The 27940-nt window shown below is 39.5% G+C and overlaps 2 protein-coding genes and 1 long non-coding RNA gene across 3 annotated transcripts in view; 1 reads left to right on the top strand and 2 right to left on the bottom strand.

The window, feature by feature from the left end:
• The window catches only part of LOC143028551 (uncharacterized), an 8029-nt gene extending 6907 nt beyond the window's left edge, over positions 1 to 1122 (bottom strand). The window contains exon 1 of the long non-coding RNA XR_012966738.1: positions 1056 to 1122. This is a non-coding gene — a long non-coding RNA (uncharacterized LOC143028551). The remainder of the gene's footprint in view (positions 1 to 1055) is intronic.
• LOC143028550 (uncharacterized) overlaps positions 1 to 9448 on the top strand; it is a 10844-nt gene extending 1396 nt beyond the window's left edge. Inside the window, exons 2-5 of the mRNA XM_076190827.1 lie at positions 626 to 1550; positions 1754 to 1848; positions 4652 to 4858; positions 5231 to 9448. Of these exons, the coding sequence (XP_076046942.1) occupies positions 638 to 1550; positions 1754 to 1848; positions 4652 to 4858; positions 5231 to 6436 (2421 nt within the window). The 5' untranslated portion in view covers positions 626 to 637 and the 3' untranslated portion in view covers positions 6437 to 9448. The remainder of the gene's footprint in view (positions 1 to 625; positions 1551 to 1753; positions 1849 to 4651; positions 4859 to 5230) is intronic.
• Positions 9449 to 18980: 9532 nt separating this feature from the next.
• LOC143028549 (small ribosomal subunit protein eS19-like) lies at positions 18981 to 27683 on the bottom strand. The gene is made up of 5 exons (XM_076190826.1): positions 27574 to 27683; positions 20835 to 20905; positions 19701 to 19743; positions 19325 to 19451; positions 18981 to 19211 (listed from the first exon to the last, which is right to left on the bottom strand). Exons 2-5 carry the CDS (start codon positions 20903 to 20905, stop codon positions 18997 to 18999), a joined length of 456 nt encoding a protein of 151 aa, XP_076046941.1. The 5' UTR covers positions 27574 to 27683; the 3' UTR covers positions 18981 to 18996.
• Between the last annotated feature and the right edge of the window lie 257 nt (positions 27684 to 27940).

Raw genomic sequence — 27940 nt, 5'->3', positions numbered from 1 at the left:
GATGTTGGAGAATTATAATTTACATATGATCATTTTATTATTACGAAGAATTTATCATGCATGCAAGTAGTCTACAGTAACCAGGTGCATTTTTGTTAAGGTTTTATAATATTTTTCCTCCTCCCATGATTGGCTGGTGATAAAGAAATAGATGCACACTACAGTAACATAGACAGTAGTCCAGTGTTTCATCCTAGAAAGATCCATTGGAGGGCCTGAAGATTTTTGCTGGCTGATGTGTAGCTGTGTGTATCTAATCATTGAAACTTGGGATTACATTCATTACTATCAATGTTATTTATGTTTTACCCATTTATATATGTACATATATAAAAAGGTCCTTTTCTCTTTATAGTTAGGATAGCTTAGTCAAAGTGTACACCTACCCAGAAACCCATTTATTGCCCCTCCCATCTTAGCTCCTCATTGATGAAGTGTCATCCCTGTCCCCTGCCCATTGCTCAGGTCAGAGGTAATGCAGCAAGACACAGCACTTGTACAGCAGGGCCTGACATCTAGAACTGGTCCCCCACCACTTCATTACATGGCAATCACCCCCACACACACATTTACTCATCCATTTGCAATCACTATTCATATATACTGTATACTAATTCCATTTCAGGTAGAAAAGAGAATGACAGTGGCATCATTCAGGATGAACAGGCATTGCATCATTTGCTGTGGTGATGTCACATCACCGCATTTTAACATTTATCAGTCAAGACTCAATAATGCCCCAAGCATATATCCAAAGATTGTGGATGTAATTGGACCAGAGAAAGTGAGAAGAGCTTCTTTATTTTCACATGTTATGTGTTCAAGATGTGTTCAGTTATTTGAGAGAATTGATGTACTTGAACAGGAGGTGGCTCAGGTTAAAACTGAAATAGTGTCGACCTTTGATGCATTTGCAAAAGTTAAAAAAGAGGAAGGAGGCGAAAGTTTGGTATGTGAAATCACAACTAATAAAGAAGAAACAAGGATTCATCCATGTCAGGAAGAAGTAGGATGTGAGAGCCTAGTAGAGTGCGAGTATGATAAAGTAACATCACCTGCTATATCTCTTCAAGTTAACAGCAGCCCACTACAGACTTATCAGAACTTCCAGACTAGCCCCAAACCTGTAAAAAAAGTTGGAAAAATTCATCAGGATATTGAAAATAGAAGACAAGATGAGTTTTTCAGTAATGGGAAGAAGTTGGAAGGAAGTTCTGGTACTTGTAGTCTCATTATGACAGTTGATGGTCAAAACACTAATTCTGGTTCAAGGAAGAAAAATGTCAAAGATATAGACAGAGATATGAAGAAAGAAGGAGAGTATAATAGAGAAGTGCAGGGAGTGAGAAAGGAAGAATTAATCAAAGCAGAAAAGGCTGTGGAAAGTATTGAAAACTCTTTTTTTGTTACAAAAGAGGAGGTTAATGATGAAAGAAATCAGATGGACCTTGTGAGCTGTGATAACACGAAGTCTGCTGTACATAGCTTAACATCTTTACTACTGAGGGAGCAAAGAAGTAGAAGGAGAAAGAAATTATCATGTCTTAATGGTAAGATGTTTTATGAAGACTTCCTGCAATTATTTATGCAGATGTATTTTGTGATGTATATATATATATATACTGTATATATTTGGAGATAATCACTCTCTACATTCAGTTTGTTTTAACCTGCAGTTATTTTCATTAAGATGTATTATACAGTTGAGGTGCTGTGAATCTACTTTTCCTGAACAGAAACTTTTTTATTTCAGAGTTTGAAAGGCCCACCCAGATGTCTCAGAAAGATTCAGAACAGGACAATAGAATTGTAAATACCCTGAATGCTCAGGATATACTACAGGTCAAGGTTAGATATTTCTGTACATTTAACACTTCTAATGAAGATGCATAATTTTCAGTAAGGAATTATTCTTGATTTCTGCTGTGTAGCTCGGTATACTTGTTAGTCTTGCAGATTACAAAGGATTACAAAGGCGGAGCATGCCGACAGGAGACCTTTTGATCCATATCTAGGTCGGATGCGAAAAAAAAAATCATATTAATAATAAAATAATAAATAAAAACTATGATAATGTAAATAACAAATAAAATACATAAATAAATGCATAGGTATAGTTAAATAATAAACAAACAGGTAAATAGTAAATAATAATAAATTGACATATAACTAATAATAAATGAAAATCAGACAGACAAATGATAACAAAACAAAAACAAATAATATAAGATAAATCATAATCATTACAGCATCTTACTTAGGTATTTATCTAAATGATTCTTAAAGCTTCGTCTAAATGATTCTTAAAGCAACAGTTAAATTCCTCACCTCCTTCAGAAAATATGTTTCTACACTTCTACACTTTGTTCATAAGATAGGAAAATTTGGTTTCAGTCATAAGGAAAAGCAGCCATTCTTCAACTATAATAAAATTTTCAAAACTTGACAAGGTAAGAAACTATAATTATGTGGAGTTGATGTTAAGAAAAAAAAAATGTTGATTTATAAACATCTTTGCTTATAATCGATTTTACAGCAATTATAAGTGTAGAATAAAATGTGTGTTCTCCTACATAAACAACTGAGTACAATGGTGCATTCAGATTTTTCATAGAAAGCTGTAAGAAAAAATAACAAGATTTTTTTTTTTTTTTTTTCTTCTTCCATGACACTTGTGGTGCAAGGGAGGGAGGGTAGTTGCCGACTCCTTCATTCCTCCTTTTCCTCCTAACTTATTCATCATTTAATTAATATGAGAAAGTATTTGTTTTACAATCTTGGGTAAGAATGATGGAAAACAAATATTTTCTCATAATAAATTCAATGATGAATAAGTTGGTAGGAGGAGGGCAGGAATCAGCAACTATTGTCCTTCACTTGTGCCACGAACATCATGACGCAAAATATTTATAAAAATCCTTAATTTTAATCTTTTTTATGGCTTTCTAGTGAAATTTGAAGGCACCATCATGTTCAGTTGTATGTGTAGAACACATGTTTTATTCTACGCATGTTATCGTAATTGTTGTAAACATCAATTATAAGTAAATATGTATATTTATTGATCATTTCTTTTCCTTGGTTTCAACTCCACATAACTATTTAGTTTCTTACCCTATTGAGTTTTGAAAATTTTGTCATAGTTATAGAATGACTGCTCTTTCTAATGACTGAAACTAAAATTTCCTATCTTATGAACAAAGTAGAGAAAAAGAATATTTTCTGAAGTGGGTGAGGAATTTGCATGTCGCTGGTGCCTGTGTGGAGCACGGCAGAAATCAAGTATAATTTCTTATTGGAATGGATAGTTTTATATATAGATCAAAGGTTCTTTACATATTATGAAGATGGTCACCAAATCAAAACACAAAATCATAAACAAGTAAAATCCATCACAAACACACAGCTGCAACAATTTCTTCATAGACATAACATACACATACCACTTATAAAGGAAACCAAACTAACTCCACAAACCACAGTACCCACATTCACTAATGACACTACAATTAAGGAAGACAAAGCTCATCAGAGGTAGACTTGTAACACTAACACACAACAGTATACACTTCAACAAAACAAGAATTTAAATAATTACTAAGAGAGTTCAAATGTGTTTGGGATGAAATGCCTGAGAAGTATGATAGGGGTTACTAGGCTGGATAAAGTGAGAAATGAGGAGGATAGTGTGAGTGGAAAGGGAGTGGGGAGATAGGGGTGGTGAAAGAGTATTGGGATGGTTTGGACACATGAAAAGAGTGAGTGAAGAAAGATTAGTAAAAGAGGTGTGGAAGGAGTGAACATGAGGGGGCAACCAAGGATGAGATGGATGGATGGGATAAAAGGGGCATTGGGGAAGAAGGGAATGTCTGTTGAGGAAGGAAGGGAGAAGATAGAAGATAAGAGTGAGTGGAAAATGGTTGTGTATGGATAATGATGTGATGCATGGAAGGGTGTGGGTGGGGGATAGTGGATGAGGGAGTATATGTGAATTATATTTAGATGCAGCATGAAGTGATTTCTCCCTGTCTTCTCTTTTTCTGCATGAGGGGACAGAGAGGGAGGGTCACCAATTGAATGAAGTAGCCTTGCTGTGGATGTGCTGTCTTGCTACATTCTTTTTCTGCTCGAGGGGACAGAGAGGGAGGGTCACCAATTGAATGAAGTAGCCTTGCTGTGGATGTGCTGTGTCTTGCTACATTGCTTCTGACCCAGGGCAGTGGGCAGCATGCAGAGATGACCCATCACCCAGGAGAAGCCAAGAAAAGAGGGAGGGAGGGGTGGTGAATGGGAGTGGAGTATGTGGGGATGAAATGGGTGGGAGTGGATTTATGCCTTTGACTTTGGCTACCTCCCTTGTACGGGGGAAAAAGCCTTTGGTATATGTATGTATGTAAGTACAAAGAGATATCACATTAAAAATAATCATAATCCATACACAAATAAAGAATTAAATTATCTATACTTAGACTACCTCCCTGGTAAGGGGGAAAAACCCTTGGTGTATAGAACACGTCGAGAAAACAACATAGAATATCACAAACATCTACATACCACCCATCACATGAGGCTCTCACCGCTACATTTAGCTTAAACCCTTAACACACTAACAAATGTAGATCAGTTAGTTTCCTTTCTTGATTCTCCACAGAAAGAGGCCATTGCATGTGAGTTGTGTGGAGAAGTCTTCGCTGATATGAAACAGCTAAAGCTTCACTGCAGCCAGGTTCATGCACAGGTTTACAGTTTCACTTGCCCTTCCTGCCCAAGTCGCTACAAAGAGAAGGCTAAGCTGACTCGTCACATGCAGAATGTGCACAACATGTCTGCTCATCAATGTCAAGGCTGTGCATTTCAGGTAACAGGCATATCTAACTTCATAACTTGCTCCTTCTTGCTCAGAGCAGGTACTTTTTTTTTTTCTATTCAATTTATTCTTCACTCTTAACCTATCCTACCCATATTTCTTCTTCATGGTAAGGCCCCTCTACACTGTCCTTTCTAGTCTTGTTCTTTATCTTCGTTTTGATATTTTGTCAGTTTCTCCATTTTTTTTTAAAGCCCATATCAGATTAAACATTACCTGACCTTTTGTATTAAACTGCTGTATAACAAAAATTGCTGCAGATTTAGCCTACATCAAATTAAGCATGATCAAACTTTATATAGAGGTATTGTAGCCATGTCCATTGTTATATGAACATGCTAATGTTGACTTAAAATTTTGCAGGCCTCAAGTCAGAATGTACTGGATAAACATATTCTGAAGGAACATCCAAAGTCTAGGTTTTTCAAGTGTTGGATTTGCCACAAGTCCTTCAGCACCCACCGATATCTCCATGTTGTACACATCAAGCGTTGTCACTATGGTCTTCCCATCAAATATTCATGTCATAAGTGTGGTAAAGGCTTTGTTGATAAATCATCATTTGAAAACCATAAGATCACTCATTCTGAGTCTAAGAACTTTGCTTGTGAATTTTGTGGAGCAATGTTTAAAACACCATATGCCCTCAGGACTCACCGAAACACACATACACGTGAGGTCAAATATTGTTGTACGGACTGCAATTCCGAATTCCTTCATCAGTGCAATCTTATTGCACATCGTAAAAGATTCCATCTTCCCCAGGAGCATAAAGTGGTGTGTGAGATTTGTGGAAAGGCCTTTGCTGCAAGGCGTGATCTGTACAGACATCAGTTGGGTCATGCTCAGGAACGGCCTTATCAGTGTTCAGAGTGCAATAAGAATTATACAACCAAAGAAGGTCTCAAGACCCATTTAAGGATACATACTGGAGAGAGGCCATATAAATGTTCTCTGTGTAAAAAGGGCTTCCATAAAAGTGCATTACTACGCCGTCATGAAAGATCAGTTCATGGTAAAGTCGAATGTGAGCAAATGGTAGGAGACTATCCACAAGCAACCCACCTTGTTTCAGATGACCTTGTATCAGAAGACCACACAGTAGTGATCACAGTTGATGAACAGAGTCAGTGTACAGGACAGGGCCAAGTGTACACTGTCCCTGAGGCTTCTGTTCAAATTGAAAGAGTTGTCTCCCCAAGTCAAAGTGAACACCACGCAGATAAACAGACTTTCATTTTTTCTCATGCACACACAACACCTGCAAACTCTGATCCAGCAATTGAATCTCCAAGTATGCAGCTAGCTTTAAATGTGGGCAGGAAGAATGAAACGACAGAAAGTAGTGGAATTGATCATCCCGGGGGTACCTTCCTTGTGCCGACACACAATACATTCCATATAACTCAAGGTCAAACCATGCCACATGAGACATTATCCTCTACCTTTACTCAGGGGGTTCAGCATCCTGTTACAGAAGACAACCTCGTACTTGCCACAGACCTTTCAATAGCTGTGCCAGGTGTGATTCAGTCAAACTATGTGGCTATTTTCTCATCAACACAGTAGGTTCATAAAGGCATGTACTAAAAATCCTGAGTACATATCTGTGTGTGGTTTTCAAATCAAAGCACACACACGTATGTACACACACTACTTTTATGAAATAATTTTATGAAATACCTGTAGTGCACAAATCTGTTTGTGCATAACAAGAAAACAGGTAGGCAATATATTCATAGCTTTACACAGGCATACTAGGCAGCTGTATATGGGTATGTGTTGGCTTTCCCATATTGAAGTATTTAAAATAATATCTATTTGCTATTCTTATGGTGGAGTCAAGTGTTATAGAAACTGTCCCTCTCTAATACAATGTAGACATCAGTCCTGGAGGGAGGGACCAATGACAAATACCTACATCTGGAGGAGCTGTCTTTGAACTGGGCTCAAGATTACTATCAACTTCAACTGTATTTCTTACCTTTTCACACATGGAGATCTGACAGACAGTGACTGCTCCTTTCCTCCTCCTACTATTTTCAGCTGGTGACATAGAAACAGTCCCAAGGACTATTGCCAGCCATTGTGGGGCTGTGGATTTTCAATCGGTGAAATTTGAGGTGATGATTATTACACCCAGAGTGCCTGTGGACCATTGTCAACTATCGTGAGGCTGTAGTATTCCAGTCAGCAAAACTTGAGGTAACGGTTGAGTGTCACATGGCATATAGTGTACCTTAAGGGGATCGTCCTTCAGAAAATCACGAAAAAAAAAAAAAATCTGAAAATATTTCCTCTAAAAGTGTTGCTCATAAGCTATCTTGTGGCTGAGTATGGAAGCTGTATCTTGATTTTTACTATCTAAAAAAAATATAATACAGTACCCCCCACCCTACTGTGGCTGAGTCGTGTGCGCTGCATACTGCATATTATGTTTTCTGCTGTTACATATATTTGCTAACAAAAGAAGCTGTGTATTTTGCACAATATTTATGCTTTTGTATGATAAATGATAGCATATGAGCAGTTGCTGTGACAGTTGACACAGGATTATGGGAAGGCAATACGTGATTGTGTGAATACTGACGTTCAGACAATGCATAAAGCTATCATGGCCTCCTACCTGCATTCTGTCAGCACAGATGAGAAGCCATTGCATTCTTACTGTCTTAAGGTAGAAGACTCGTGGTGTTTTTTTCCAGAGAGCACTAGCCAGGCAAGAGGAACCCGAGTCTCACAGTCAAGAAGCCGTTCCTGGCGAAGATTCCCACTGAGAAGCAGAAATCCATCCTGGCAATATATCAAGACCTCACCTCTACAGAGCTTTTAGAGAAATTCTTTAAGGGAAGGACACAAAACCAAAATGAAAGCTTCCATGCAAAGATCTGGGCTTTGAGTTCAAAGAGGAAGTTTGCATCAGCAGCTAGAGTTCAATTCTGTGCTCAAGTTGCAGTTCTGAACCACATCTTTGGTTATGAACATGCACATATGCCATCAGCAAGAGGAACAACAACCAGTGATGCCATAAAACAGCTTAGGATGGCAGATAAAGATCGTCTGTAGCCAAAGATGCATTGCGCCAAGAAAAGGATAAGTGCAATATAACCCTGGTGGACACTAACTGGATTCATCATATAAACCTGTAATTAATCAAAAGCTGGCAACAAAGAGTAGGGTTGTGCCTATGATACCCTTTCAACACCATAACATCCTAAATGATGAAAGGGGACTAGTAACCATGAACAAAAAAACTATGACGCTCATTCCTGAAAAACTTGATTTTTGCACATTTAACTTGATTCATATCCAAAACGCCTTCACTGATTTTTAACTGCAAATCCTTTTTGGATTTAGCATAATTGGGAGAACATTTGGAGGCAGATGTACGTCCTGTCAAGGACTAATAGGATGTTTTCATATATACATTTTTTTTTTCTCTTTTTTCATCAACTTTGGATTTTTTTTTTCATAACAGACTGATCAGAACATCATGATTCTGCCTCCGTTTCTTCATCTATCTTAGCCCATTATATAGACAAAAAATAATCAATATCCAGTCAAAGGTCTATCCTCTGAATCAATTTCAAAATTTTCAAATATTACCCCTCGGGGGAAAAAAAAAATCACAATTAAAAAAAAAGTATAAGCATAAATGACTTGAAAACTCGGTGGTATCTTCTCTGAGACAAGACAGTTACTAGGAAAAAATCTCAGCCACTTTCACCCCAAACTAAAAGTTTGATTTTAAGGCCCATCTAAACTATCACTGGGCACTTGTGGTTTTGGAGCATGAGAACAAGTACCTGGTAGATGCAAACAACTGCGGCACCATCCCTGACCAAGGCAGTTCATGAGCAAGCTCTACATTTGAGCATGGTCACCTGTGAGCTACATCTCCAGCAGTGTTACCAGATGCACATAAATGTCTGTTTAACTAGACATGTAATATCCCATGCCAGATGTTCCAGTGTTTGGGTTATATAGCGAGAAATTAGTAGAATGTTGATAATTATGGAACATACTGTCTGCAAATCCCTGGGATGTATCTGGTACTTATGTATGATGTACTGCATTATTCCACACTACTGACACACTGGATAGGGGTCAATAGTGTGCGAGTGGGCAAATTACTCGGTGGTGGTTTCTGCCATGCTTCACCACCATCCCTTAAATCTCCTGAGTTGTGTGCTCAAACACCATGGGTCACCACTGATAGCATAGGCAGACCTTCTGGCTTTCCTATAAGCTACTTCTCTTACAAGGGGGAAGAAACCTTTTAATATTGTGCAGGTGTTCACTGGAGGCAACCGTAGTGTAAATGGGAGGTCCTAGGTTTGATTCCCAGATGGTGCCATCTTTTCAGTGGTGCTCCCTACCTCAACAGGTATACAGAAAGACTTTCTTACAATACTGTATTATCAGAAAATCAGCATATTCATATATTAATGGCAAGGAACCAACAGTGGGTACCTAGAGGTGGTGATCCAACAGGATGGTCATCAATGACACTGTCTAGGCCAGGCCCAAAATCATTCTCCATCAACTTAACCCCTTCCATACGGTGCCGCACACGTAGGCGTCATGGACGTGGTTCTCGGTGGCAGCAGCCCATGCCAGCCGTACGACGTGCCGGAATAATAATCGCATCATTAAATATAGTGACCGCTTATATCGACCGTTCTCTCTTCACCCGTGAATTTTGATAACCATAGAAAATGCGATTACAAAAGAATTAGAAAGAATGTCATTATGGAGGGGCGACTACAATAAATATAATCAAGACGCCGATATGGCAGCCTCGCGAATACACTCGCTCCCCATGACGCCTACGTGTGCGGCACCGTATGGAAGGGGTTAACTGTATTTCTTCCACCACTTACATAATGAATGCAGGCAAACAGCCTCACCCCTTCAACTCCAGTAAGCCATTGACATAGGAAGTCCTGTACATATACAATGCAGATAAGTCCAAAGATTTTTTTTTTTCTCAGAGATACATGGGAGGGCACAAGGACCATTGCCAGCCACTGTACAGGTGGTCTCCAGTTAGTGAAACTCAAGGCAACAGTTATTAAATTAATAGCTATCTTTTTCTATACACAGGGACCAAAAGTGTGAATCTGGCATAAGCTATTGATGGCCAAAAATATCCATTTCCACAAATATTGAAAATCAATACCTGCATTTGCAGATATTGAAAAATTTACACCAGGTCCACCTGTAATACACATACCTAGGGACCAATAAATGGTACCTGTGAGTGGTGCTCCTGAGAAATGGAAACCAAAATGAATCATCCCCCGACTGCTCCTTTTGCAAAACCACTATCTGGAGGTGTAGACTGACATGATCAACATCTGTTTCCTTCATCTATCAACCGTATTTTTTCCACCTTTTCATATAAAGACATAACAACAACTGCATACTCCCTTCCAACTACATTCAGCCGGTGAGAAAGCCCCATACCAATACAACCCATACAATAGTTCAAAATGTCTTCTCAGAGACTATGGGAGGGCATCAGGACTGCTCCCACCCACTGTTGCAATGCAGGTTTTTCCCATCAGCAAAACTTAGGCAACAACTACTAATTATAAGGGGCACTGTCGTAGTCTCCTGATAAGGGAGTTCACAATGTTAAACCAAATCGCTACATTTTTAATATATTGTGCTTACTCCTGTACACTACACCGTTCTTAAAGCAATATAGCATAGTGTATTATTGGTAGCCTAAGTATGACCATATGATGTCAATTTCCATATGCAAACTTAGACAAATGGATCAGCAATGTTAATGTGTAAATATGTTTTGTACTTTAAATATTTTATTGTTGTCCTCAGGGTGTATATTGAAGATTGAGGGGAGAAGAATCTTTTTTAAAGAATAACTTGAAATACCAACAATGACTGACAAAAATCAATATTATGAATTTATTTTTTTAATAAAGGTTAAAAGAAATTAGTATGTATCTAGCCTTGGACTGGCAAGTTAAAAAATATGTTTATTAGGATGATATTAAAAGCACCAGAATCAATATTTAAAGGAGCTCCTGATGTACAAGACCATAGAGAATTCCACATATAACCAAGTTTCATCCCAATCAATGTGGTCCTTTTATTTCTCTTCTATTAACTGAAGAGGCCTTGCAGTGGATGTGCTGTCTTGCTGAACTGCTTTTAACCCAGGCCAGTGGGCAGGATACAGGGACAACCCATCATCCCTGAGGAGCTAAGATGAGAGAAAGGAAAGGTTGGTGGATGGAAGAGAAATAGGTGGGAGTGGATATGTGCCTTTTGACTTGGTTATTTCCTTGGTATGAGGGACAAAAACTTTGGCGCGCGTGTGTGTGTGTATATATATAAGTATAGATTAACTGCCACCCATTTTCAAAACCAATCAGCACTCAACTTCTGGGGATGCAGCCCTGAAGGTCAACACACTTCACCTTTTTGCATAAGGATGGCCAACAACTTACAACTGCTCTACTAGAAAATTATTCGTCATCTGCTTGGTCACGTGATCATGCAGACTTGCCAGTAGCTGATTCTTGATAATTTATTGTTTTTCATTCAATTTTTACCAATTATTGGACATGTTTCCAGTAAATTTTCTTGCAAAATACTGTATTCACTTCTATGATGTTATATACATTTGTTTTTCTTTTCTTCCCATTGGAAGAAAATTAAAAAGACAATATATTAAAAGTAAATAAATTGCAAGAAATTTTCACCTAAAGCATATGTGCAGTACATACATACATATACCAAGGCTTTTTCCCCTTACAAGGGAGGTAGCCAAAAAGGAAAAGGCATAAAATCATTCCCACCCATTCCATCCCTGAATACACTCCACACCCCTCCACCCTCCTCTTATCTTAGCACCTCCTGGATGACGGGTCATCCCTGCACCTTGTCCACTGCCCTGGGTCAGAAGCAGTGTCGCAAGACACAGCACATCCACAGCAAGGCCGCTTCATTAAATCGGCGACCCCCACTCTCCGTCCCCCCATGCATAAAAGGAGAAGACGGGGAGAAATTCCTTCAGGCTGCGTCAAATTTTGCTCACACATACTACCTCACCCCCCATCCCATTGCCCATTCCACCTAATGATCACATCATCATATGTGCAGTACATACATACATATACCAAAGGCTTTTTCCCCCTTACACGGAGGGTAGCCAAAAAGAAAAAGGCATAGAAATCACTCCCACCCATTTCATTTGCCATATATTCCACTCTCCTCCCTCCCTCCTATCTTGGCACCTCCTGGATGATGGGTCATCCCTGCATCCTGTCCACTACCCTGGGTCAGTAGAAGTGTCGCAAGACACAGCACATCCACAGCAAGGCCGCTTCATAAATTTGGCGACCCCCCCTCTCTGTCCCCTCATGCAGAAAAGGAGAAGACGGGGAGAAATCCCTTCAGGCTGCATCAATTTTTTTTCATACATACTTCCTCACCCACCATCCCCCACCCCCTCATGCATCACAGCCTCATCTATAAACAACCCTGCTCCATTCACACCTATCTTCTGTCCTCTCCCATCCTTCCTCAACAGACATTCCTCTCTTTTATAAAGCCCCTTTCACCCCATACATCCATCTCATCCTAGGACGCCCCCTCATATTCACTCCTTCCACCTCCGCCTTCCACACTTCTTTTACTAATCTTTCTTCACTTATTCTTTCCATGTGTCCAAACCATCCTAATACTCTTTCATCAACCCTATCTCCCAGCTCCTTTTCCACCCCTGTTCTACTCCTCACCTCCTCATTTCTCACTTTATCTAGCCTAGTAACCCCTATACCCCCACTCCTCCCTTTCCTGTCACATTCGCACCCAAGTATCTAAAACTATCCACTTCCTCCAGTTTCTCACCCTTAATGCTCACTTCCAGCCTACTGTCACTCTCTCCCCTTGTACATCTCATCACCTTTTGCCCACATCAATCTTCAGCTTCCTTCTTCCACACACCTTCTCAAACTCTGTCACTAACTTCCTCAATCCCTCCTCTGATCCTGCTACAAGCAGTGTCGTCTGCAAACAACAGCTGGCTCACCTCCCACTTTTCTTTAATCATCTCCAATCCCTGACCCACTACCCTTGCATTCACCTCTCGCACCACCACATCCATGTAAAGATTGAACAGCCAGGGCGACATAACACATCCCTGATGAAGTCCCACCTTTACCTCAAACTATTCACTCTCTCCATTTCTAATCCTAACGCAAGCTCTACTACTCTCATAAAAACTCTTGACTGCTCTCAACAGCTTTCCCCCATCCCATATATCTGCAGTACCTCCCACAGTGTCTTCCTGTCTACCCTGTCTTAAGCCTTTTCCAGATCCATAAAAGCCCAAAAAAATCCTTACCTTTTCCTATAGCTTTCTCACATATCTGCCTTACCACAAAAATCTGATCTACACATCCCCTACCTGTCCTAAAACCACTCTGTTCCTCACCAATTATTCCCTCTGTTCCTCTCCTAATCCTCTCAATCAGGACCCTCTCATAAGCCTTCCTAACTACACTCAACAAGCTGATCCCTCTGTAACTACTACACTCACACTTGTCCTCCTTTCCTTTGTAAAGCGGAACTATACAGGCACTCCTCCAGCACTCTACCCTCTCTTAAACAAACATTAAATAACCTCACCAGACAGTCCACCATAACTGTACCTCCTTTCTTCAGACATTCTGCATGGCATCCATCCAACCCAGGTGCCTTACCTGCTCTCATCATCTTAATGGCTGCTTTCACTTCATCCTTCCCTATTTATTCCTCCATTTTCCTCACTCATCACTCATTTTCTTAGCGCTTCCCACTGCAACTAAGCTTTCCCTCCCTATCCTCCTTCACATTTAGCAACTCCCTAAAATACTCTGCCCACCTTCCTCTCACTGCCTTCTCTTCCATTATCATCTCTCCATCTGCACCTTTTCTTCTATACTTGATTCACCTCCTCTTCCTCTTAATTTCCTTCCAAAACATCTTTTTATTACTTTCAAAATTTTCTGTCATACTCTTACCCCATTTCACATCTGCTCTCCTCTTTGCTTCCTTTATCTTATGCGTAACTTCCTTTCTCTTTACTTTGTGCCTCTCATACGATTCCCTCGTCCTAATTTGTAGCCACTCTATGAATGCCTGCTTCTTCTCTTTTACACCCCTCTTTGCTTCCTCATCCCACCACTCACTACCCTTCCTTCTATTTCCTCCCACCCTCCTTGTTCCACACACCATCTTTGCACACCTTATGACTCCCTCCTCGAACCATCCCCATTCCTCCTTCACTCCTAGTTCTACTTTATCCTTTACTCTCTCCCACTCTTCTCTCAACTTCTTATAACTGATGAAAATAAAAAAAATAATAAATACTCAAGAATCAGCAATTGTAGTCTTTATGAGGGGATGTGGAGGGAGAGTTGCTGCGTGAACAAAGCAGCCGTGGTGTGGATGTTGTGTGTCTTGCTGCATTGCTTCTGAACAGGCGCAGATACAAGGGGGGGGCCAGGGGATCCAGCCCCCCCCCCCCAAAAAGACAGTCTAGGGAACGACAACAACAACAACCCTGAGTATGGTACACTCATCTCGAGTTTGATTCTCCTTGGATAAACACTTTTTAGTGCGAATTTATGATTTGAATTATATTTGTGGATTTTACATACAATTAAGAGCAAAACAGACTTAGGTTTCTGGACCAATCTCCAAGCCAATAGTATTATTCTTGGGGTTAAAATATTGGCGTGTTTCAAGTATTGGTTATCGCTTATCGGTTCGCCCCCCCCCCCCAATAACATTGCTGGATCTGTGCCTGCTTCTGACCCAGGTAGTGGGTAGGAGACAGGGATGACCCTTCATCCACGAGGAGCTAATACGAGAGAAACAATGGGAGTGCATGCTTTCACTACTTCCTTTATAAATGGGAAGAAGCCCTTGGTAGATAGATTCTTCCTATACATGTGCACTCATGCTCCTTGTACATTTCTTCTTTAAATGCAATAGTTCAGGTGATTATGGGTTGCCAAAAAGTAATTTGGTGCCCAGCAAAGGCATGCACCGACACATCACCAATCCCACACCTATCTATTGTGTCTTCCACAAAGGCTCCTTATCTCTTCCACTGCTTTTCTGTGCTGCAAGGCACAGCAACTCCACAGTAGGATCAAACAACCGACGCTTGTTTACCCTACCACTATGGCAATCTTTTCCCTTCATCAACTCTGGAATACAGAGTAGATAATTAGTTCCTTCATGCTGTACCCTTTATCAAGCATTCACAACTACTCTCCACCTGCTCCTTATCTCTTGCCCTCCCCCTTCCCTACTCTAGACATCTCTTGCACTCAAGACCACCTCCACCCCTTTATTAGTCTTCCACTGAAGTTCACTTCATCTATCTCTTGTGCACATTTTGCTATTTTTTCTTCACTCACTTTCCACATATCCAACAACCCGAGTATTCTTTGGTCAACCCTAACTGCCAGCTCTTTCCACCTACTTCACCGATTCATGTCTCACTATCCAACCACATTAGCACCATCATACTTCTTAAAACATTTAAACTTCTGCCTAAGTCTTGGCCCCATAGTGTCATGGGTACACTTGTCCCTTCATCCAACCTTCAATCAATGTTCATTCCCATGTATTTACAGTACTTCTCCACAACTCTTCACTTCCCTTACTCTACAACTTATTTCCAAACCCACCCAATTCCCCAACACATATGAGAGGATAAGGGGATAAGAAACCTGTTGCATGAAGTCACATACAGTATTTGATTTTCCAGCAGTTTTGCCAAAACAAGGAGCCAAGATCAAAGGGGTCAACAAATTAGTTTTTGGATGGATATGTGGGTATGTGCCTTGACAGCCTCTCCACATTGTCAACTTGTATGCAGTTCTGCCAGATTGAGTTGCCTTTTTTCCCCTAAATTTGGCCTTCATTAGCCGGTTTGTTATTTATCAAGATATATATGTATGTATACATAAGAATGTACTGTGGATGTACTGTGTCTTGCGACACTGCTTCTGACCCAGGGCGGTGGGCAGGGTGCAGGGATGACCCGTCATCCAGGAGGTGCTCAGATGAGAGGAAGGGTGGGAGGGGTGTGGAGTGTATTTAGGGATGAAATGGGTGGGAGTGTTTTTGTGCCTTTCCCTTTTTGGCTACCTCCCTTGGAAGGGGGAAAAAGCCTTGGTATATGTATGTATGTATGTATACATAAGAATACTACCAAAATAGTGTACAAAAATGAAATATTATAAAGTGTAGTACTCACATGCACTTACAAGGCTATTCATTCATGTTGCTAATGTCCATAGATGTTGCTTTACTCCTGGTCAGGTCAGTACGGTATATGTAGTACGTCATCGCATACGTGTTTATGCAACTACGAAATTGTTCGATGCTGAATTTTCAAATGTTCTCTTAGAATGAATCATTCCATTTAATGTGACTGTATTCAGGGAATTTATTTGTTTTCAAAATATTGACGTTTGATTAGAGGGAAAGAAAAAAATCTACACTGGCACTTTAATGTGGCAAGCAAAAGTTTTGTCCTGGTTTCCTACCAATGGAAACAAGGGTGTGCCATCACCTTTCTTCATGCTCTTTACTTAATCCAAACTTCCAAACATTAGTGTTGCTCTGAACATCTATTTCAATGTTCCTTAGCAAATGCCACTCAGTGCCAATGACATTTAAGTTATTCTCAGGGACAATACTTTGAAACTTTTGATGCTCATAGGATTGTTTTTATTAAACAGAGGATCCAATGGTGCGAGAGATTCAAGCCACAGATCAGGAAGATTAAACTTGTATAAAAGCTGTGATGTTTTCTTAATATAAAAATCAAGACACTTGTGCCTGAAATTTACAAGATTCTGTTTCTCAATAGTGGCATGAGTGGAGTGATGCAGTTACCCAACCATTTGAGTACATATCTTTTATGGGTCTCTCCAATTTTCACTTTTGCTAGTTCTTGATGAACTTTAAATGGACCTCGGTGCAAATTCCTCCCCACACATCTCTATAGCAAATGGTTAAATTTCTGTTGGTTTTAAAGTGCTAAATTTACCGTAAAATTCTCTTTCACATATCTACTATGGCCCTAATAGTGCTCAAATTACCCTAAAACAGGGCAATTACCCTGCACTTGGCAGCACTGCATGTATGCAACCAAAACAAAATTGACATATTGAAGGGGTGGGGAGTAGGTGTTGTAAGTCCTTGCAAGTTTTTTTCTAGCATGTCATCTTCTTGCTGATGTACGCCTACAGACATGGGAAATTATTGTAGTTGGGCTGGGCTGAGAATTCAAGAAGTTAGAAGAAAAAAAAAAATATATATATATACACACACACACACCAAATGCCATTTCCCCCTTATGAGGGAGGTAGCCAAAGTCAAAAGGCATAATTCCTCTCCCACTTTTCTTGACTCTTCCTGTAGACAGGTCATCCCTGCATCTTGTCCATTGCCCCAAGTCAGAAACAATGCAGCAAGGTTTCTTCACTCAAATGGTGACCCCTCCTCTCCATCCCTTCACGAGGTCAAGATATACCTTCGTGCTTCATCAAAATATTTACACACGGCCACGTCCACACGGTCGAGCACTGTCCGCCGGGCACGAGGGCTTTGCTCGACAACGGGCAATTTCATCGGGCAAACCATCAAACTGTCCGTTCCCGGCGCCATTTGCGGGCAGTGGATGGAGGGCTGACATCGCTGCCAAACGCATGAGGTGAGGTGCGAGCAAAGTTAGCAAACCCACTCAGTACAGACCGAAGTTACCTTACTACCATGTCCGCACCTAGTACTAGAGTGTATTGGTCTCGACAAGACGTGCTATTGGTGCTATGCTTTTCCCTATATTTGTCTCTTGCCTTTGTATATATGGCTCCACATATGCTCATGTTCATTCTCATGTAATTGCAAAACAATTGTTCATTTTCATCCAGCAATTCACGTAGGATTGTCACTGAGCTTCCCATTAAATCACGTCTTTGTAACCACTCCCGGCATCGGAGATGTATCCGTGATTTCTTTTTAATGCAGGCAGCAATTATAATGCTGTAAAGTGCTACCTTCTTTCCAAGTATGGTGGGAACCATGGTTATTATACTGCACTGAATCACTCCCTCCCAACCTCTGCTTGCGGCCAACTAACCTCCAACCACCATCATCAGCCGTGTGGACATTTTGCGGGCAGAGTCTGCAGGGGCAAAGTCTGCCAGGCACAGCTCGACCGTGTGGACGCAGCATAACCCCCTCCCCATTCTCTTTCATGCATAACATCATCCATACACAACCACTAACCCAGATCTTCTCCCTTCCTTAACAGACATTCCCCTTTCATCCCATCCTTAGTCACCCCTCCTGTTTACCCCATCCACCTGTGCCTTTAACTTTTACTTTCTTCACTCATTCTACATATCCAAACCCAATACTCTTTCAACATACCTCACTTCTTTCCATCTCCACTCTTATTCTATCCTGCCTTGTCACCCCTACCATACTTCATAGGTTTCATCTTAATCTCTTAGCGTTTCAGGATTCTGCCTCATTAAGTGATGTTGGCAAATCAGCCTTTCATACAATCACCTCTTGGCATCCATTCCTAAATGTCTATCTCATTACACTTTTTAATACACAAGGAATCTAGTTACTTCTCTCAAATCTACATTATACCTCCACTCCTCCTTTTCCCACCACACGCATCCTCAAGTATTTAATGCTATCCACCTTCTCCAAACTCTCTCCTTTAATATTCACTTTCAAATTGCTGCCAACTTTTACCACTTGTACATCTCATCACCTTACTTTTACCCACATCATGCGACTTAATGGGATTTCCAATTTCTCTGTACATTCTTCACTTGGGTACTCCCACAGCACCCCATGCTGAGGCGTAGTGTGACATGGGTGTGATAAAATGCTTGTAATCCTTAACTAAATCTAATTGAGGATATAGTAGATTCCAAAGTCCATTTCTTAACCTGTGTATGACAGCAATTTGATAAGGCACAGGTTAAAATATTTGTTTTCACTGGCAGAGCAAGAAAGCTTTAACAAATAAATTCAAAAGAATAATAAAACAAAATTTACTTCAGTTTCTCTTATTGCTGCTTTGGTACAGGTGCAGGCTTATTCTTAGTAAAGATCTGTGCAGCAATGCGGTCAAGGTCACGGTGTCCCTGATTTGTCAGCCTTCTTCCACCATTAGGGTGTTTTTCCACAAGTTTCAGGTGTTCCAATGTCTGCAAGGCTTTACGTGCGATGGAACCAGAGCTTTCACAGAAATGGGAGGGGCGAGTGCCACGGCGCTTGCGAGCTGGAAAAAATCAACGACACCCATCAGCAACTACTTCACTGAAAACACTCAGGCACTATACTGTGTTCACCACTAAACTCAATCACAATGGTAAGGATAATCAAATATTTTACCTCCAAAGATTTTCTGAATAGCACCCACACCCACGGGAGATCGCATGTACACATGACGGGCGACAGCAGCCACACGGGTGTAGTACCAGTCTTCATCATATGGGGCTAATTCCTTGAATTTGGCAGTCTGAAACAGAGGCAAATTAGTTGCCCTCAGTAGCAATGGGTTTGTTGTCCAGTAATGAAGGAAACTGTGACTTCGCCTCACGGCTGAGATCTTCCAACCTGGACATACTGTGGTCATGTCTATGCTACCAGTGATATTACTCTACATATGGGCATGGAAGTGTGCAAAGTAGCCCAGTAGAGTAGACATATGTAACCTATCATGAGGACTTTTATGCACTAACAAAAAATGGAAAAGCCCAACACTTACCTTAACCAGGTCTGTCCAGTCTGGGACCTTAACTTTACCAGACCTGAAATGGGTATAAAAATAATTATGAACTTGTTACAAATTACCAAATTTTGTACAATAATGATAATTTATTTCAAACAAATACCCAGACATAAAAACTAAAGATGCAAATGCCATTCACACACACACATACACTATGCCTACAATCATATTGTGCGAGTTGCAGGCTCAAGCTGCTGAGGTTTGGGTATTTGCAATCCCTATGGTAATTCTTATTTTGCATTGGGAAAGAGGGGAGTCTGTTGAGGAAGGAAGGGCGAAGACATGATATAGGGGCGAGTGGAGAATGGTTGTGTATAGATGATGCTGTGATGCATGGAAGGGAGTGGGTGTGGTGGGGGGGGTATGTGTGAATATTTTGGCACAACCTGATGGGATTTTTCCCAGTCCTCTCTTTTTCTGCATGAAGGGACAGAGGGGGTAGGGGAATTGCCAATAAAATTAAGCCCTGCTATGGATGTGCTGTGTCTTGCTGCATTACTTCTGACCCAGGGTATTGGTTGAGATACTGGGATGACCTGTCATCCAGGAGGAACCATGAAAAGAGGGAGAAAAGGGTGGTGATACAAGTGGAGTATGTGGGGATGAAATGGGTGGGAGTGGATTTATGCCTTTGACTTTGGTTACCTTCCTTGTATGAAAAAGAAAAATTATATGTATTATTAACCAACCTCTTGATGTGCAGTTTTGTTGAAACAAGCTCTATCCTGAATAGTATGACAAAGGCTAAGATGGAAGGGAAAAAGTATGTTTTTTGCATACTTTACCCTTAGCTTCACTTCTGTCACACTAATCAGAGCAGGGGTTATTTTTGACAAAATAGCCCATCAAGAGCTGGGTCAAACAAGTGGACTTGGTTTATACCCCTCTCTATCCCCCTCACTCATCCACTTGAGAAAGACAACCAAAGCAATTATAAGCAAAATAAAGATAAAGAATTTCCATGAGGATTACAAATGTCCAACTTCAGCAACTTGAGCTTGTAACACATACAAAGACAGATTGCTGGTAATAGAGATCAACTGCACTAGCAAGTCAAACCACACTTCCACATCAATCCGTAAATCCCACTGAAGCAAAATTAATACTTACTTCTTCAGGAATTCTGAAAAGCCTTTGGTAAAGGCCTGCTGGCTTACGTCTTTTACACTAGTGCTTGGCATCTGTAATAAAAACAGAATTTGTCACCAACTAGGAGTTTTTCATGTGTTCATAAGACTGAATTTTATGATAAAAAACCAATATCCAAAGGGTGCACAATCTTCTCAAAGATAAATTTGTGCTCCTGTCTTCCCCCACGAGTGAACAGCCAGGCAACATTCATTACTGAACGAAGCTGCAATCATGGGATCAAGATGCCATGCTGATCAGTCCCACTAAAAGTAAATACACTACCAAACGAAGCTGTGACCATAGAATATGCCCTCAGTACTTCTGTCAGTACCTTGCATGATACATATTTTTAAAACAGTACTACAGAGTGGAGATTCATACATTTCTGAAGGCTAAGCAACTCCTGTACACCCCACATTTCAATCAGATACCAAAACCAGCTGTCAACATCACTGACGATGACCCTGATGACATATAGAACTACTGGTATCGCATTACTAAATGCAGGTCATTAGATTAGAACAGACAAATTTATCACTCATTATAATTTGCGAAATTTAATTTTCTAATGTTATATCATGTAGGTGTGCACTTCCGGAAATTTACCCAGTTAGGTAATACACATCCCATGCCTAGTTATGACAGGTTCCATTCATAGCTGACCATAATTGCAAATGCATTATATCAATTATGTTGTATTCACTATTATTATACAACCAAACCTAACCGATTGCTTCCAATGCTTTCCAGTGGAATGGCTATTGATCTCTTTTCTAACATGGATGCAATTCGACTCCAGCTCAAATTCTTTTTTATTCTGTGATAAACTGCCTTTCTGGAGTACATTTAACTGACAATTGATACCATAGGTTTGAACTGCATGTTTGCAACTCTTCAAACAAATTAAACTGGAATTAATTAAAAATTTCACCTAGACCAACTTACCAGCTACAGTAATTTCTAAATTGTGCTATGGAATTAAATTTGATCATATGCAGAAGTACATTGTACTCCTAGCCATCAAATTTGGTGTATGGCTGCCATACCTCTAACCAGTTCGTTAATACAAAGTGTAGAGTAGAGGCACCTTATGGATGATGCAATGGCAAAATGTCAAGTCATTTGTCACCAGAATATTTAAAGGAACTTGCTAATATATCCTTAAGGTCACACAGCATGCTCAAACATGGACTTCAATACATTTCACTAACAGAAGTATGGACATAAATGGAAACTTTAGTTGTGCACACCTACACAATATAGCATTAGAAAATTAAATGATAATTTTGTAAATTATAATACACGAACATTTTTTTTTTGTGGAAAAAAAAAGCTAAAAGCAAATCTACAAACAAACAAAGCCACTAGAATACGGTATAGATGCAATGTTGCCATCTGTCCAGTCCAGTAACTGTCAGACAATGGCTTTCATGTTGTAGATCAGGTGTTCTCTAACCCCAGGGGACATTAATAAGCACTGTTAAAAAGACAATAGGGCTTCTGTTGTCATCTGTATATTAATTGCCTAAGATAAAGTAATAACCAGGCCATCAGCATCCGTGATGATGGCCCAGATGATCTTTAGAATTTGAGGTATTGAATTACTAAATATAGGTTAGTCTATGTAGGTTAGGTTATAATGGATTAATTTATCCTTTCATTCCTTCAATCTCAGCATCTATCAAAACAAACATGGCATATTCAACCACAGTGACTTCGTTCATTAGTAAATCTGATTTATCAACTTTTTTGTTATTGATTTCTGCCAAGAAAACCGCATATTACATTGATGTATTATAATTTACAAAATTAATTTTCTATTGCTGTATCAGAAGTGTACACTTCTAAAAATTTACCCATACATGTTCACCAAAAATTGTACTACCAGCTCCCTACATTTATTAGTTTTCTTGCAAGCAATATGATGGAAGTTCCTTTGGAAGGATCCAGAGTAATTTGTCAACAGTTTTATACACTCAAACTGATTTTTGTACAACATTGAATGGGTCCCAGTGATTAGAGATACATTTTAACAACCACAATGCACTTTAATTCAAGCCATCATGGCCGACATGCAGAAATTGAAATGCGGTACTGCCAAGGACTCGAACCGCACTTGTCATGAGGATGCTGGGGTTCGAGTCCTTGGCAGTACCACGTTTCAATTTCTGCATGACGGCCTTGATGGCTTAGAATTGAAGTGCACTGTGGTTGTTAAAATGTACTCAAACTTATGTATATCAATGGTCAAGCCCTACAATGACATTTAATACATGACTTTCTACAATATGGTAACTACACAAAATCTTGCTTTTACCACAGCTTTAAACTAAATCTTCCTTTCACCAAAGCTTTTGAAAAGGACCAGGCAATATCCTATAGGTAGGTATACTCAAGTTCGTTGATTTGAGTGCTCGTTCAAGTTGAAGTCCATTTGAGCCTACAGCTAGGTTACTTTCAGTTTGGTTATTCAGTGTAAATTATAACCTAATTCCACATATTCAGTATCATCTTTGTATCAACATAGCCATACCTACTCTACAACCCTAACACAGTAAATGAGCTGGAAATGAAATTTGCACAAAATAACTATTAAGTTGTGCACACCTACACAATATAGCATTACTTTAGAAAATTAAATATTAGTTTTGTAAATTATAATACATGAACATAATGAGGTTTCCTTGGTGGAAATAAACAACAAAAATCTTGCTGTAAGCAAATTTACTAACGAACGATTTAAGAAAATGGAGAAAAGTGGGAGGTGAGCCAGTTGTTGTTTGCCGATGACACTGCGCTTGTAGCAGGATAAGAGGAGGGATTCAGGAAGTTAGTGACAGAGTTTGAGAAGGTGTGTGAAAGAAGGAAGCTGAAGATAAATGTCGGTAAAAGTAAGGTGATGAGAGGTACAAGAGGAGAGAGTGACAGCAGCCTGGAAGTGAGCATAAAGAGTGAAAGACTGGAGGAAGTGTATAGTTTTAGATACTTGGGTGCAAATGTGGCAGGAAAGGGAGGAGAGGGGGAGGTAGAGTGTAGATTGAGAGAACCAAGTAAATTCCTTGGTGGATTGAAAAGTGTAATAAGAAATAGACTTCTGGGAATGGATGCTAAGAGGTTATATGAAGGAGTAATTGTACCAATGGCATTGTACAGGGCAGAAACATGGAACATAAGAGAGGAAGAGAGAAGGAGTTTGAATGTGTTTGAGATGAAATGTCTGAGAAGTATGATAGGGGTTACTAGGGTGGACAGAGTGAGAAATAAGGAGAACAGGGGTGGAAAGGGAACTGGGAGATAGGGTTGATGAAAGAGTATTAGGATGGTTTGGACACATGGAAAGAATGAGTGAAAAAAGATTAAGTAAAAGGAGTGTGGAAGGCAGAGGTGGAAGGAGTGAATATGAGGGGGCATCCTATGATGAGATGGATGGATGGGGGTAAAAAGGGCATTACAAAAGAGAGGAATGTCTGTGGAGGAAGGACAGGAGAGGACAGAAGATAAGGGTGAATGGAGAGGGGTTATGTATAGATGATGCTGTGATGCATGAGGGGGAGTGGGTGGGGGATGGGGGTGACGAAGTATGCATGAGAAAAATTTGACGCAGCACGAAGGGATTTCTCCCTGTCTTCTCCTTTTCTGCATGGGGGGATGGAGAAGGGGGGGAGGGGTGTCGCCGAATTTATGAAGCAGCCTTGCTGTGGATGTGCTGTGTCTTGCAACACTGTTTCTGACCCAGGGCAGGGGACAGGTTGCAGGGATGACTCGTCATCCAGGAGGTGCCAAGATAAGAGGGAGGGAGGAGGGTGGAGGGGAGTGGAATATATAGGAAATGAAATGGGTGGGAGTGGTTTCTATGGCTTTTTCTTTTTGGCTACCCCCCATGTAGAGAGAAATAGTCTTTGATATACATATGTATGCATGTACTAACAAACGAAGCCTATGGGATATGGTCCAGACACCATGCCAGTCCAGTCACTATCAGATGATAGCTTTCACGTTGTGAACCAAGTGTTCTCCAACTCCAGGTGATGTTAATAAGCACCATTACAAAGACAATAGGGCTTCCTTGAACTTTATCAGAGAACACGGGGTTCTGCCGCCATCTGTTAATTGCCCAAGGTACAATAATAATCAAGCCATCAACATCCATGACGACAACCAGGGTGATCTTTAGAATTTGGGGTACCGAATTGCTAAATATAGGTTAGGTTATGTAGGTTGGTTAGGTTAGAATTAGACTAATTTATCATCCTTTCATTTGCCTTTGGCATCTACCAAAACAAATATAGCATATCATTCAACACATCGAAACTTTATTCATTAGTAAATATGTTTTAGCAATTTTTTTTAATTAATTTCTGCCAAGAATTTCGCATATTACACTGATATAATTTACAAAATTAATAATTAAGTTTCTATTGCTATATCACATAGGTATGCACAACTAGAATTTTTCCAAAATAATCAACATTCAAACTATTCACATGATCTATGATGCAGTTTGATAACAAGCTTGCCTGCACATCTACTTGCAACCAGTTACCACAACTAGGTAACATTTACTGTAACAATGTTTTCACAATAGTAGTCTCAAACTACTATATATCAATTATTAAGCCTGCTAATTAAATTCTCCTAAGCCTCAAAACAAATTTGCTAGTCACCAAAGTTTTATCATATATCTTTCCCATGGTTGTATTCTAGCATTTCACTTTCTTTTTGTCATTTAAAAGATTTTCCTTTTTTCCCATTGGGTTTTAGTTAGGAACTTAGGCTTCAAGTTTATCCAGGTTTACAAGATACTGGAATTTTACTTTTTCCAATCTCATTTTAAGCATTATTCTGGCATCATGCACACAAAATTTTTACTTCGGTCAATTTATAGTTTCACCCAACCATAGAATTTGATATGTGGCTTATGTGTTTCTGGTGAGAAATGTTGTGAGATGAACGACGGTGTATATAATTTCCGTCACAAATGCGTACTTTTGAAGTAATTAAGTATTGGAAGTTAAGCACTTATGCCTACATCTCCCAAACGATCTGGGGGGACATGTGGGCAATCGGGGTTTTTGGGTGGGGGAGACTAATAAATGGAGTAATGTGCGTTGCCAAACAGGTGTAAAATGAAGACAACTAAAGAAACCAATAAAAACAAACAAAAATTATCCCATATCGGCGGGTACCGGGCGTGGCACCATGTTTGTTTACTAATGATTGTAAATTTTTGTGACCAGAAGCACTAGATTAGCCGCTCGCACAAGACTTGGTAACCGTAAAGTAAACTAACCTAACCTTATGGAAGTAATATTAGTTTACGGTTAGGAAGTCTTGCACGGCTGGAGTGGACTTCGCTAAGTGTGACACATCTAGTGAGACATTGTTCGATTCATTGGTAAACACAAATATGGCTACCGCTGGACTCCAGCCATAGAATGTGATTTTTAAGTTGTTGTTTTTTATATGTTTTTGTTTGTTTTATATCTGTTTCGCATCGCACATTACTGCATTTACTAGTCTACCCCACCCAAAAACCACAAGTTCCCACACGTTCTCCCAGATCGTTCGGGAGATTTAGGCAGAAGTGCATAATTTTAATACTTAATTACCTCAAGTACACATTTACGATGGAAATGATGTACACCATCGTTTATATCAACATTTCTCACCAGAAACACAAGCAACACATCAAATTCTATGGTTGGATGAAACTATAAATTGTCCTTTACTTCTTTCGTTTTTCCATTTCAGACAAGTTTTATCTATGGAAGTTACATTAGATTAGGTTAGGATATATTATATTATGAGCTATTAGACAATGTAAATTTGATAGCTGAAATGTATTTATTTCATGTTAAATATCCACAAATAGGTGATTCTTGAAATTTACATTTTAATTTCTCACATAGATCACCATTAGAGTAACTGATAAGTAGAACTTGCTCCATGAATCTGGGGTCTGCACCAGCTTTTGTTATTTGATGCTTTTGTTGTCAAGGGACCAAGCTGTGAACTGGTTGACTTATCATTAGGTGGATATCATAACCCTATTCTTGTTTCCCCCATCGGTTACCACAAACAATAAGCTAAAACAAGAATTTTCACTTCCATTTATGGTCTAAAGAAGCGAGAAAATTTTAATTTATTATTGGTCACACAGGTACTGGTTCTTTGGTTGGATACCAAGAAAAAGTTATCTAAATTGACGATTAACTATATTTACGAATCCCTCGTCCAATTCAATATAAATACACCAGATATTACCGTGCAAGATATTTACTTCTACGTCTTGATTGAATGGTTTGTAAACTTCAAAACTTGCAACTAATTTCCTCACTACAATATATTGTTGACAATTTATAATTTTGGCACACCAACTTCCTATTTCCTAAACATCTGTATACAACATCTTTTCCGGATAAATTCTGATAAGACTTAGGCATTAGACTTCTTGTATTTCGTATTACTTTTGTGAATACTAATGTTTACCATGGCAAATTACCTTTACACGTTTCTTCTTCGAGTTCAAAACCTACCATGTGCAGCAAAACCCAGAACAATCTTCACTCATTTAAGTACCAATTTCCACCCCTAACTTAAAAATGGCTTAATTAAAATAGCAGTGAAAGTATGATGTACAATAAGAACAACACTAAGATTATTGATAAGATAGTTGTTAGAAATTAATGACAAAAATGTTAGCATAATGATTCCTTACCGCGTCTACTGAGTCGACCCGAAGGAGAAGGAACTGTTTCGGTGGTTCAAGTGAAGTTCTGTATGCGCAATGTTATTCTCCAAATTTCACCATCGCTTTGATGCCAATTACCTATGAATGATAAAAAGTGTTTGATTATAATAAATATATGACTATAATGTACACTGATGCAGCTACGTTTATAGAATCTTTATATCTAAAGTTTTAGAAAATGGATATGAATTTATTTATGCCTTCAGGTTAGACTTATATTTTGTTCTACAAATTGAATATGCATCATCATGGGAAATGTTTATTTATGAATACTATGAAACAAAATTAATTTAATCAGTTCCGCAGTGAAGTCAACTTGTTTATATAATGGTGC

This window comes from Oratosquilla oratoria, chromosome 9 (genome assembly GCF_046742065.1).
Source record: "Oratosquilla oratoria isolate Oo_2021 chromosome 9, ASM4674206v1, whole genome shotgun sequence".
Classification (NCBI taxonomy): domain Eukaryota; kingdom Metazoa; phylum Arthropoda; class Malacostraca; order Stomatopoda; family Squillidae; genus Oratosquilla; species Oratosquilla oratoria.
Note: the sequence above shows the minus strand (reverse complement) of the source record. Positions and strands in the feature narration are given on the sequence as shown.

What these genes read in the sequence shown, in the direction of transcription:
- LOC143028549 (XM_076190826.1), bottom strand. Translation starts at nt 20,905, where the DNA reads ATGCCAAGCACTAGTGTAAAAGACGTAAGCCAGCAGGCCTTTACCAAA. An exon ending in ACTGGACAGACCTGGTTAAG is followed by an intron (nt 19,452 to 19,700) that starts GTAAGTGTTGGG and finishes CCTCTGTTTCAG; the next exon opens with ACTGCCAAATTCAAGGAATT. An exon ending in TATTCAGAAAATCTTTGGAG is followed by an intron (nt 19,212 to 19,324) that starts GTAAAATATTTG and finishes GATTTTTTCCAG; the next exon opens with CTCGCAAGCGCCGTGGCACT.